We start from the raw sequence: 14,199 nt of genomic DNA, 5'->3' as shown, positions 1-14,199 counted from the left end.
TTCACAGTGTGCGTCATCCGCAAGGCCCAGTCTCTTGAGGTGTTTCTTCAGTCCACAGTGCCCTGTCCTTAGACGGAAAATGGTGGTTTGGCTTCTCCGGTCTAGTTTGTTGATGGGGTCTTCCTGTGGGTTGTAGTCTCCGTTTCTCTTTTTCCAGTTTTCTTTCTTCTTCCGTTGTAGAAGAGTCTTGGCTTCTTTGTACGAGGTGGAGTTGTGTGGTTGGGGAAGTCTCGCACCTCCTTTTGCCAGCCTGTCCGCTTCTTCATTGCCGGCAATGCCGACATGAGCCGGTATCCACTGGAGCACCACCTTGTTGTGTTGAGACAGGGTGCTGAGGCAGTTGTCGAGTTGCCTGGTGGGGAGGTCAGTGGGGCCAGACAGAAGGGACTGGAGGGCGGACAGGGAGTCAGTGAGGAGGACGATGTTTTGCCGACTGCGGTCTTCCCCTGCTGCGTGCTCTGCTGCAGTGATGAGGGCGTGGAGCTCGGCCCTGTAGTTCGAGCTCAGGTCACCAGCTGGGACGGAGAGGGAGGTGGTGGTCCCGTTTGGGCGACGGATGTAGACGCCACTGCCTCCATTCCTTACGGCGTTCTCTGAGGAGCCGTCTGTGTAGACGTGAGTCCAGGTGCAATGTGGGTAGCGGTCCTGAATCATCTCCATGGCGAGGGCCTTCTGGACATGTGGTGACTGTTCGCCCTTTGCTGTCAGTCCTGGTACATCTGTTAAAGAGACAGACAGTGTTAACTGTGATTTTACAGCTCACCGGGCCACCCCCGCAAACCGCGAATGTGTTCGTTTCAACGTAAAACACCAAACAATGCGCGCACAATCGCATCCCGGATTTTCCACCCAAAAAATCAGTGAGAACGGCAAACATGCTCGGGTCGGTAAGATGAATTCGAATTAAAATCAAAATTTTAGTAATCGATCACAAATGAATCAAGTTTATCTTATTCTTTATCAATTCCTGACTCCAACAACATTATAAGATGTTTGGTGGCTTATTGTCAGATCAGCTTTGTAATTGTTGGTCCGAGGGTGAGCATAATTATCGTCTTCTGTTTCATCTTTATCGACGGAGGCCGCAAGAGATTCATAACAATCATAATGAAAATATCGAATTGTCGGCGTTTATTGAGAAATCGACATTGTTATTTAAAAAAATCAATCAAAAAATACTAATTCATAAACACTATCAGATGTTTTCTCTGCACATCTGCAGTGCACATATATTGCACTAAATGAATACCCGCTTTGCCGGGTACGGCTTCGCCCGGAAGAACGCGAAGGAAGGGAGATAAACGCGCAAAACACTGGAGAAGAGTAATACCCGGCTTCGCCGGGACAGTTACCTTCTAAAAATAGTATAACGGGAATATGGATTGAGCGTTGTCGACAGTGACCTTCTAAAAATAGAAACGGGAATATGGATTGACGCCACACGAAGGAAGGGAGATAAACGCTGAAAACACTGGAGAAGTTAAGGAAGAGTTACTGGGAATGGATCCAGAGAAAAACCAAAATCGGTTCAGCGCTGCGCGCTGAGAGCACGTGTTGAAATATCTCATCGACCAGGTTGTGTCCGGGGTGTACCTGAATATAGCCACCAAATTTGAAAGAGATCCATCGAGAACTTTGGCCGTGCATCGCGGACACACACACACACACACACAAACACACACACACACACACACACACACACACACACACACGCACAGACACAAGTCGTATATATATACATATACTAGATGAATACCCGCTTCGCCGGGTACGGCTTCGCCGGGAAGAAGTCGAGCTGAATACCCGGCTGGGCCGGGGACCCGCACGAAGGAAGGGAGATAAACGCGCAAAACACTGGAGAAGAGTAATACCCGGCTTCGCCGGGACAGTGACCTTCTAAAAATAGTATAACGGGAATATGGATTGAGCGTTGTCGACAGTGACCTTCTAAAAATAGAAACGGGAATATGGATTGACGGCACACGAAGGAAGGGAGATAAACGCTGAAAACACTGGAGAAGATAGGGAAGAGTTACTGGGAATGGATCCAGAGAAGAACCAAAATCGGTTCAGCGCTGCGCGCTGAGAGCACGTGTTGAAATATGTCATAGACCAGGTTGTGTCCGGGGTGTACCTGAATATGGCCACCAAATTTGAAAGAGATCCATCGAGAACTTTGGCCGTGCATCGCGGACACACACACACACACACACACACACACACACACACACACACACACACACACACACACACGCACACACACAGACACAAGTCGTATATATATATATAGATACGACTAGAGGAATACCCGGCTTCGCCGGGTGAATCGCGAGACAGAGACAGACAGCGTGGCGGTTCACCACAATCACCTTTGAAGGCGAAGTCCTCTCAAACGGGATTGAGAATTTCAGAGCTTATTTCTAAGCCCTATATTAACTGTTATGGCTTCTCAAAGGTCAGAACATACAGACAGGTAAGTTGTAGACGAAAGCCGCCAGACCCCATCACAAACAGAACTCTACAATCCACAGGTGTTGCCTCCACACACACACACACACACACACACACACACACACACACACACACACACACACATACACACACACACACACACACAGAAACCGTATATATAAGGCCAAAAAAAAATAGTCTGTTTACGGTAACCCGACCGACCCTATTTTTTTCGCGCGACCCTGGACTTTTTTTTGGCATTTGGGAAAAAAAAATCTTGCAAAATAACGTAAAAATATGGTTTTTTGGAAAAAAAAAAAAAAAAAATCCCGACCTACCGACCCCATTTTTTTGGCCTATGTTACCGTAAACAGACCTTTTTTTTTTTTTGCCTAAATATATAGAGATAGATGACAGTGTATTTTTCGCGTGGCTATAAATTGATTCCACCTTTGCACTTTTACAGTGAGGACAACTTACGGGTGCAAGGAAAGCGTTCTGGACAGTGCAGTGACATTCTAAAAATAGTAACGTAGTAACGGGAATATGGATTGACGCCACACGAAGGAAGGGAGATAAACGCAAAACACTGGAGAAGATAAGGAAGAGTTACTGGGAATGGATCTGGGAGGATGAACAGAAAAGTCCCAGGTCAAATTGGTGGAATGGGAACTGCACGAAAATGATTCAGTGGCCTGAACTTTTCATGTCGAGTCCCATCCCTGTCGACGATGCCAAATGTAACCGAGTGCCGAAACACCACAATCACCTTTGAAGGCGAAGTCCTCTCAAACGGGATTGAGAATTTATAATAACTGTTATGGCTTTTCAAAGGAAGGCCCGAACATACAGACACACCAAAGCCGCCAGACCACATCACAAACAGAACTCTACAATCCACAGGTGTTGCCCACACACACACACACACACACACACACACACACACACACACACACACACACACACACACACAGAGAAGCCGTGTATACATATATGTATATCTATATCTATAAGTATATAGAGATAGATGACAGTGTATTTTTCGCGTGGCTATAAATTGATTCCACCTTTGCACTTTTACAGTGAGGACAACTTACGGGTGCAAGGAAAGCGTTCTGGACAGTGCAGTGACATTCTAAAAATAGTAACGTAGTAACGGGAATATGGATTGACGCCACACGAAGGAAGGGAGATAAACGCTGAAAACACTGGAGAAGATAAGGAAGAGTTACTGGGAATGGATCCAGAAAAAAACCAAAATCGGTTCAGCGCTGCGCGCTGAGAGCACGTGTTGAAATATCTCATCGACCAGGTTGTGTCCGGGGTGTACCTGAATATGGCCACCAAATTTGAAAGAGATCCATCGAGAACTTTGGCCGTGCATCGCGGACACACACACACACACACACACACACACACACACACACACACACACACACACACACACACACACACACACACACACACACACACACACACACACTAGTCGTATATATATATATATATAGATGAACAAACAAAAGCAAAAGTAAAGTTATTCGAAAAGTAACTCAGCAGTCAGTATTTACACAGTCTAGTACCCAGTCATTCTTTCATCAAAGGACGATACTGGGTTAAAAGAATGTACACAGGAAAATCCTTTGCACTTTTCACAATCCAAACATGCCGCTCAAAACCAAAAGACTTTTTTTTTCAATTCAGTTTTAAAAATGCATTTACCTGCATGGTTGTGTTTCTCTGATATACACAGATCTGAAGGTAGGAGCAGTATTATCGGTCTAAGATTGATGAAGACAGAAAAACAAGACTAACTTATATCACAGGCCCAGATACATAAAATTAGGTCAAAGATGATTCCTCATAATTATGGAAAATAAGATATTAAAGTATGAAAAGAAGACTATTATACAATGTACAAAACACAATATACGAAACAAAATTCACTTCGTCTCTTGTTTATAAATCTCACGAGGGTATAATAAACGACTGCAAATGTCCAAAAGGATCTGCTTTTGAAAGTAACACAACTTGAAGGTCGTAAGATCTGGAATTGTACGCTGAGCTTTTGCGGAGTTCTTGTTTACCACTCGTTTAAGTGAAACGGATAAATTGCGCACGAACTCAGTAACAGGAATTAGGCGACAGCTCACACGTTTTCCGTTGACGATGTTGTTGTCAATCTTTTCGCAGCTGCTATATATATCGTTGTCACGTTGTTTGTACGAATAGGTATGCACACGCACGCACAGAAACATGCTGCGTCTCCTTGTTTGTTTTGCACACATGCCTCAAAACCCAAAGCCCCACCCTTCAAACCCCCCTCAGTCTTCCGAACCCCCACCCCCACCAAATGATATTTGGTTGAAAACAACATTTGACATACAAAGTCGATTCCTAAATTTGTATTCAATACCAAAGCCGGACAGCACTATGATGTGGAAGGCGAAAAGGGTCAAATGATCGATCAAAAGGATCGATCAAAAGGATCGATCCTTTTCGCGTTTGACCCTTTCCGCCCGACGCGGAACGTATAGGGGTAACGTCATCAAATCTAGTTTTTACGTCACGCGTTTGAGCCGAGATCTGCAGTCTTGGTAAACAACGTATGATTTGGAACATTGGAGAAAAAAGTGAGTCACGGGTGACTATCTACACTACACGTTCGATCATATCTAGAACACTGGACGCACGTACACGCGAACTGAAATCTGAAGTCAGTTTGCCACAAAAATGTGAACTCCAGACTGTGTGCCGGTAAAATTCCGGTTCCACTTTTTGTCGGCACCGGATCCAGTAAAAGGATCGATCCTTTTGATCGATCCTTTTGATCGATCGTTTGACCCTTTCCGCGCGTCGGGCGGAAAGGGTCAAACGCAAAAGGATCGATCCTTTTGATCGATCCTTTTGATCGATCATTTGACCCTTTTCGCCTTCCATACTATGAAGCCCCAACCTTCAACCCCCCTCTCCCGAACCCCCGCCCCCATGCACCAAATGATATTTGGTTGAAAACAATATTTGACATACAAAGTCGATTCCAAAATGTGTGTTCAATACCAAAGCCGGACATCACTATTCGAACGCGTCCTTTGTCACAACCCTTGGGCTGAATACCGGCGCTTGCTTCGCAATTCGGTAACATGCCCACTATCCCAGCCAGCAAGACATTAGCGGCCGATAATCGGCCGAACACCCTTCAAAAAGTCGGGCCGGTGACGTCAAAACATACGACGCGGGTGTTGGCCCGACTAACTTTTGCAAAGAGGCAACGATGCGGCCGATAGGCGGCCGAACACCTGCACTATGGCGGCACGCATCCGGTCCGATGTTAATCGGCCCGATGACTTGTTTGACCTGCGGTCCGACACCTTATGCCGACATCGGGAAGATATCGATTTCAGCGGGAAGACATCGGGACGATGTCGGCATAAGGTGTCGGGCCGCAGGTCCAACAAGCCATCGGGCCGATTAACATCGGACCGGATGCGTGCCGCCATAGTACAGGTGTTCGGCCGCCTGTCGGCCGCCTCGTTGCCTCTTTGCAAAAGTTAGTCGGGCCAACACCCGCGTCGTATCTTTTGACGTCACCTGCCCGACTTTTTGAAGGGTGTTCGGCCGACTATCGGCCGCTAATGTCTTGCTGGCTGGGTGCAGCTACAGATACAGCAGTATGTACCACCACCACCCCCCCCCCCCCAAGTGTAACAGTGCAAAATTCACTTACAGCTACAGCTACAGCAGTATAACCCCCCCTCCCCCCAGTGTTACAGTTGCAAACAAACCTACAGATACAGCAGTGTGTACAACCCCCCCCCCCCCCCCAGTGTAACAGTGCAAAACGAATCACCAGCTAGAGATACAGCAGTATGTAGAACCCCCCGCCCCTACCGCGTACCGCCCTCACTGTAACAGTACAAAACACACCTACAGCTACAGATACAGCCGTATACACCCCCCCCCCCCTCAGTATTACAGTATAAAACACACCTACAACAACAGATTCAGCAGTATATACAACCCCCCAAGTGTAACAGTGCAAAAATTACTTACAGCTACAGCTACAGCAGTATGTACACCTCCCCTCCCCCTTAGTAACAGTGCAAAACACACCTACAGCTACAGCAGTATGTACAACCCCCAACCCCCCCCCCCCCCACCACTGTAACAGTACAAAACTCATTTACAGCTACAGATTCAGAATTATGTACATCCCCCTCCCCCCGCTGCCACCACTGTAACAGTACCAAACATACAACACTCCACCCCCTTCCCTCGTGTAGAGCGCAAAACACACCTAGAGCTACAGATACAGCAGTATACAACCCCAATCCCCCCCCCCCCCCCCCCCCCCTGTGTGCAAAACACACCAACAGCTACAAAAACAGCAGTATGTTCACCCCCCCCCCTCCCCCTACTGTAACAGTACATAACACACCTACAGCTTCAGCTAGTTACATCTATGCTTGGCGCTGGTGGACAATATTCACTTTTTTTGGCAAAAACCGCCAGTTTTGGCCAAAAAAGACAAAGATTTGGCCAAAACAACCCACACATTTGGCCAAATAAAATAGATTTGGCTATAACTTTTTTTGGGCCAAAACTTTCTATGTAAAAGTTTTGGCCAAAACTGTTTATGTTAGCTAAAACGGGAGATTTGGCCAAACTTCTGCCACAAAAAGATTTGGCCAAAAAAAGATTTGGCCAAACAAAAAAGATTTGGCCAAATCTTCACTTTTTGGCCAAATCTTTTTTGTTTGGCCAAATCTTTTTTTGGCAAAATCTTTTGTATTTGCTGGCGCTGGTGGACAATATTCACTTTTTTGGCCAAATCTCTTTTTGGCCAAAACTTTGCTTTTTTGGCCAAAACTTTGCTTTTTTGGCCAATACCGCCAGTTTTGGCCAAAAAAGTGTGTTTTTGGCAAAATAAGTGAATATTGTCCACCAGCGCCAAGCAGCTTGGCGCTGGTGAACAATATTCACTTTTTTGGCCAAAAACGCACTTTTTTGGCCAAAACTGGCGGTTTTGGCCAAAACTGGCGGTTTTGGCCAAAACTGGCGTTTTTGGCCGAAACTATACTTTTTTGGCCAAAACTTTGCTTTTTTGGCCAAAAATGTACGTTTTTGGCCAAAAAAGTGTGTTTTTGGCAAAAAAAGTGAATATTGTCCACCAGCGCCAAGCAGCTTGGCGCTGGTGGACAATATTCACTATTTTGGCCAAAAACACACTTTTTTTGCCAAAACTGGTGGTTTTGGCCAAAACTGGCGTTTTTGGCCAAAACTGGCGTTTTTGGCCAAAACTATACTTTTTTGGCCAAAACTTTGCTTTTTTGGCCAAAACCGCCAGTTTTGGCCAAAAAAGTGTGTTTTGGCCAAAAAAAGTGAATATTGTCCACCAGCGCCAAGCTGCTTGGCGCTGGTGGACAATATTCACTTTTTTGGCCAAAAACGCACTTTTTTTGCCAAAACTGGCGTTTTTGGCCAAAACTATACTTTTTTGGCCAAAACTTTGCTTTTTTGGCCAAAACTGGTGGTTTTGGCCAAAACTGGCGGTTTTGGCCAAAACTGGCGTTTTTGGCCAAAACTATACTTTTTTGGCCAAAACTGGCGTTTTTGGCCAAAAACGCCAGTTTTGGCCAAAAAAGTGTGTTTTGGGCCAAAAAAATGAATATTGTCCACCAGCGCCAAGCAGCTTGGCGCTGGTGGACAATTTTCACTTTTTTGGCCAAAACTGGTGGTTTTGGCCAAAACTGGCGGTTTTGGCCAAAACTGGCGTTTTTGGCCAAAACTATACTTTTTTGGCCAAAACTGGCGTTTTTGGCCAAAAGTATACTTTTTTGGCCAAAACTTTGCTTTTTTGGCCAAAACTGGCGTTTTTGGCCAAAAAAATGAATATTGTCTATCAGCGCCAAGGGGTACTCAAAGATTTGGCCAAAAAATGAAGTTTTGGCCAAAACTATTTTTTGGCCAAAACTTTCAATGCAAAAGTTTTGGCCAAAAAAAGATTTGGCCAAAAAAAGATTTGGCCAAATCTAAAACATTTGGCCAAAAAAGTGAAGATTTGGCCAAATGTTTTAGATTTGGCCAAATATTTTTTTTGGCCAAAACTTTGCACTTAAAAGTTTTGGCCAAAACATGTTTTTGGCCAAAAACACACTTTTTGGCCAATAATGTACGTTACAGTAACAGTACAAAACACACCTACAGCTACAGATTCAGCAGTATGTACAACCCCCTCCCCCCCCCCCCCCCAGTGTCACTGTGCAGAACACACATACAGCTACAGATTCAGCAGTTAGTATGTACACCCCCCCCCCCCCCCCAAGTGTGTAACAGTGCAAAACACACACTCAGCTACAGATAGATCAGTATGTACACCCCCCCCCCCACCCCAAGTGTTACAATGCAATACACGTCACACCTACAGCTACAGATACATCAGTATGTACAGCCCCCCCCCCCCCCCCAAGTGTAACAGTGCAAACCACACTTACAGCTACAGATTCAGCAGTATGTACTCCACCCCCCCCCCCCCCCCCAGTGTAACAGTGCAAAAATCACCAACAACGTACTACTGCAGTATGTACCCCCCCTCCCCCTACAGCTACAGAAGTATGTTTCCCCCCCCCCCCCCTGTAACAGGACAATACACACCTACATCTACAGCAGTATGTACACACCCCCCCCCCCCCCCACTGTAACAAGACAAAACACACCTACATCTATATTTACAGCAGTGTGTACAACACCCCCCTCCCCCACTGTAACAGGACAAAACACACCTACATCTACATATACAGAATAAGATACAGCAGTATGTACTCCCCCCCCCCCCCCCCCTCACTGTAACAGCAAAACTAACATTGAGAGCCAAAAAAAACCGAAATCACTTACTCGCTCCATCCGTCGGTTGTCCTCGAGTTGACGTCTGAATCTTATTGTCATTGCCAAGAGCCTGACTCACTGGCTACACAACTATTCTCACCGCCACCACGTGGCACTGGGACCAGCACTCAGATTGAGATCCCGAGGCGACATTCGTCTCGGATAACATATCATCAATGTGCTGTCCAACATTCCCAAAAATGTCTCTTCTTTCGAATTCGATATTAACTTGAACTAAGAAAACAAATAAAATTCGCTCACGCGGGAAAGCAGCAGCCATTTGCACACTCAATCTTGTTTACCGTAAGGAAAGCTATTTGAATATTTCAAGTAAATGATGGCGTATTTTTAAAATGTAAAACTCATGATTTGAGCTCATGCTGTATTTGATTGCATATATGCAAATAAAACTTACAATTAATTATCCTACTCCTATGTGAAAAAGTCAACAAATATGAATAATTTAGTTTCGCATTTGCATGGTCAGTCTCATAATGTCACGCCGTTGCTGGACCGACGCTTGAACAGGGGACGTAACAAATGTTAAAATAATGATCATCAATTTGTTATCTCCCGTAACTCTGCATAATTTTATCGACAGCAACATTGCGTCGGGCCGATGTCGGGGTTTATTACGTACATTTATACACAGTCAAACGGTATCGGCGCGACAACGGACGACGACACACGACATATGACGACGTCACCCGACTGAAATCGTCAGTCGGCCGACGAAAGCTTGCTAGCTGGGATGTTTCAGGGCGTGTGTGGAGGGGGTCATGGGTGAATCATATCCATTGACCTTGTCTTAGAACTGCTACATTACAACTCAATTACTTTCGTGGGAACAGATAATAGCCGATATCGTTGGGCAGGTTTTCAATATCAATAAACAGGGAGAAAAAAAACTTTCTGAAGAAAAAAACCATTCCACACTCGCACACGCACACACACACACACACACACACACACACACTCACACACACACACACACACACACACACACACACACACACACACACAATCAAACGCACGCATGCATGCACGCACCCATAGATATAAATTATAATAGACTATGCGAGAACCAAGCAACGTGAATCACTGGTCCCGAGGTCAGAAGCAACGTGAATCACTGGTCCCGAGGTCAGAAGTAACGTGAATCACTGGTCCCGAGGTCAGAAGCAACGTGAATCACTGGTCCCGAGGTCAGAAGTAACGTGAATCACTGGTGTGTTTGCGTGCGTGCGTGTGTGCGTGTGTGTGTGTGCGCGTATGTGTGCGTGTGTGTGTGTGTGTGTGTGTGCGTGTGTGGGTCTGCGTGTGTGTGTGTGTGTGTGTGTTTGCTCGCGTGCGTGTGTGTGTGTGTGTGTGTATGTGCGTGTGTGTGTGTGTGTGTGTGTGTATGTGTGTGTGTGTGTGTGTGTGCGTGTGTGTTTGCGTGTGTGTGTGTGTGTGCGTGTATATGTGTGTGTGTTTGTGAGTGTGTGTGTGACTGTGTGTTTGTGTGAATGTGTGTGTGTGTGTGCGTGTGTGTGTGTGTGTGTGGGTGTATGTGTGTGTTTGTGTGTGTGTGTGTGTGTGTGTGTGTGTGTGTGAATGGGCTTGCAGCGTCTGTTTCAGCGAGTGATTTCTCAGAAAGTCTTGATGTTTTTAGTGCAATTGTGAACTTTGTCAATTAAATGTATTCTTTGTTTTAAACCGCCTGACACTGCAAGGCAAATTTCCTTGTTTTAGTAATGACATTCAAATCTTTGAGTCTTGAATGATGGAGCTAAGGATATCAACGAGCACTGCCTGTTTAGCACAACATTTGCTCCCCCAAAAGATGATTTTATAAACAGAGCAGGATCATCGCGCATATTTCGAAAAAAAAAAGTTATATATATTAGCGCCGTCGGGGCTCGAACCATGCAGCGACTTCAGGAACCGTCACGCAGTTCGCTATATCATTAAGCTAAGAACTTGTATCTGCCTAACTAGGAAACACTAGGAATATCTATTTTGTGTGATACGTGTGACTGCAAAACACGCAGCGCAGTAGCTATTTTAAACATTGTGACTGTGTTTCTTCCCATTGTAAGATTCAGGTCAGTCCTCGCATTCCACGTGTAAATTGCGTTGTGTTATCGCACACACGCAGGTAGTCTCTGGTTACGTTTACGCTGAAGAACAACTCGGTTTGGGCACAAACTGTTGGTGTTGGGGGCAGGTGCACGGGGGATAACCGGTCATAAGCGGGGCAGAGGGTGTACGCGGGGCCTGACACGATTGAAGGCATGTTTTGTCAGTTTTCTTGGATTTGTTTAATTTGCGTCGGGAATTAAGGTAAGCTACAGATTCAGCGATGCCTTAATTTTTTGATCGATACATAAAATGCCATAGAGCGGTTCATATTTGCCCGTAAATTATCCTCAAAGCTGAACATGTCGGCGATTGAGCGCCGGAAATGGCTGTTCGATGGGTTTCGGAAGTAGAAATGTGCTTTATTTCACAAAATCAGCTCGTATATGACATCGGTTTGGGATTCTAATGGACGATGGAATCATTGAAGATGTAAAGAAGTGCTATTTCGGGGGTAGAATATATCGACCGACCCTGTAGACGAGAGGCGGTCAAATGTGAGAGATGAGCGTACGCGGGGCTGCCGACCGCGAATGAGACAGAAGAAGCACGTGGGAACGAAATGTCTGAAAAGCGTTTGTTTGTTTGTTTGTTTGTTTGTTTGCTTAACGCCCAGCCGACCACGAAGGGCCATATCAGGGCGGTGCTGCTTTGACATTTAACGTGCGCCACACACAAGACAGAAGTCGCAGCACAGGCTTCATGTCTCACCCAGTCACATTATTCTGACACCAGACCAACCAGTCCTAGCACTAACCCCATAATGCCAGACGCCAGGCGGAGCAGCCACTAGATTGCCAATTTTAAAGTCTTAGGTATGATACGGCCGGGGTTCGAACCCACGACCTCCCGATCACGGGGCGGACGCCTTACCACTAGGCCAACCGTGCCGCTGAAAAGCGTTGAGTTGTGCAATAAAACGGTTCGGTGCATCATACGCGGGGCTGCCGACCGCGAATGGGACAGCAGATTTGTAATTTGTTTTGATCAGTAACATAGTCTTTTGTTATAAAATTTTTTGTTTTAATCAAATCAATCATTAGAACTCTCTCTCTCTCTCTCTCTCTCTCTCTCTCTCTCTCTCTCTCTCTCTCTCTCTCTCTCTCTCTCTCTCTCTCTCTCTCTCTCTCAATGATAGATAAAATCGATGATAATCTGCACTCGCCAAAAACATCAACTTTTAGAAATAACTCCGAGTTTGTCCCTAAATGAGCACCCCATTGAGCAAGTAGCTGAGCACCGTTTATTGGGACTAATTGTTGATAATAAACTGAGATGGCATACTCACAGCAATGAAATTTGCAAGGAAATTGCTAATTATGTGTTATCAAATTTCTCTTATCAAAGTTGCAATGCATTATTAATTTTGACACACGAACTCTTTTCCAAGGCCAACATAAACCCCCCACATTGATTATGCTTCTATAGTCTGGGACGGGTGTACTGAGGTTCACTTGAAGAAGTCGCTCCAGCGAAGAGCTGATAAGTTCATTCTGCCCAGTTCATCTCTTCCTACCAACGAAAAGATGGAAAGTATAGGGATGTTAAGCTTAAAGAAGCAGATTTTAATAAATGTTTATTTATGTACAAGTCGTCTATCACGAAGCCCCAACCTATCTTATACAACTCTTCAAATCATCTCCGTCATATTATCCAAACACTAGAAATAACCATGTTTTGCCAAGGCCCCACATTGATTTGCTTAAAACAAGTGTTTCTAATATGGTGCATAACTTTGGAACACTGCCTGTAAATATCAGGTCATGTCTGTCATTATCTTCTTTTAAAGTCCGTCCTTAATTGAGCACGAAGTCGACTCGGCGAAGCTTCGCGAAGTCTTTATACCAAAAACCCACAGCTACGGCGAAGTACTTTGTACCCTACTTCGCTTCGCAAGTTTTGACATGTGAAGCTACGTCGTAGCTCTGCGACGAAGTTGGTTTTTTTGTCAGAAGAGTGCTTTTTGATTCAAGATGGACGGAGAAATCACACTCGAAAGAGCGGAGTGCATTCCTTTGGACTTCGCGCGAAGCTATGCTGAAATTAGTTCAATTAAAGCCCCAGTCCGTCCCAAATGGTTTACAGAACGATTTAAATCTTCTCAAGAAAAAAGCAGTTCTAACCTTATCGAACACATTTGCAATAGCATTTACTGAATAGCATTAAATGACACAGTTCGTTTGAATGGCTATTTAGCTCGCGTAAACCACACACCTGTTTTCGTGGTTTATCTAACCCCTGAGCCGTGTGATCCACTTTCCTTTTTTTACAATTTAGTAGTCAGTTTGTGATTTCAATGCGACTCGCTGTATCTGCAATAGCACGTTATTGTGTACCCCTGAATCTAAAACACAACAAACGGCTGCGAGTCACACGAACTGAGCGGTGGCGGTTGACCGTTCAAAGAAACTGGCGACATGCAGAACATTCGTCTGCTACGAGAAACACGTTTTGCGGGACACGCTTCCGGGCTACCTTTTTTTAAACTTTCAAAACTTCGAGTTGTACTGATCTTGTCTTGATGAAAAAAGAATTCTTTTATGATTTAAGAATGTTTGTGTAACAAGCTGTCAATTTATTATTTAGATTTTAAAAGTTAGGTCTAGCGCCAAAACGAGCCGTCCGATTGTCTGATCAGACAATCCGGCTGGCCACGCAAAAATAAATTCTTTGAAAATTGCTCGCTCTTTACGGAGGGTATCAAGGATATAGGGTACGTGTGTTTCTAGGTTGATCAAATCTTCC

The 14,199-nt window shown here is 45.1% G+C and overlaps 1 protein-coding gene across 1 annotated transcript; it reads right to left on the bottom strand.

Moving 5' to 3' along the window:
• Positions 1-236: 236 nt before the first annotated feature.
• Positions 237-11,611, bottom strand: LOC138955121 (ribonuclease HI-like; the record flags this gene model as incomplete). Its single annotated transcript, XM_070326794.1, has 2 exons — positions 11,470-11,611; positions 237-719 (listed from the first exon to the last, which is right to left on the bottom strand). Coding segments are annotated over exons 1-2 (625 nt in total), but the record flags the coding sequence as incomplete, so codon positions are not given.
• Between the last annotated feature and the right edge of the window lie 2,588 nt (positions 11,612-14,199).

This window comes from Littorina saxatilis, unplaced genomic scaffold (genome assembly GCF_037325665.1).
Source record: "Littorina saxatilis isolate snail1 unplaced genomic scaffold, US_GU_Lsax_2.0 scaffold_713, whole genome shotgun sequence".
Taxonomy (NCBI): domain Eukaryota; kingdom Metazoa; phylum Mollusca; class Gastropoda; order Littorinimorpha; family Littorinidae; genus Littorina; species Littorina saxatilis.
Note: the sequence above shows the minus strand (reverse complement) of the source record. Positions and strands in the feature narration are given on the sequence as shown.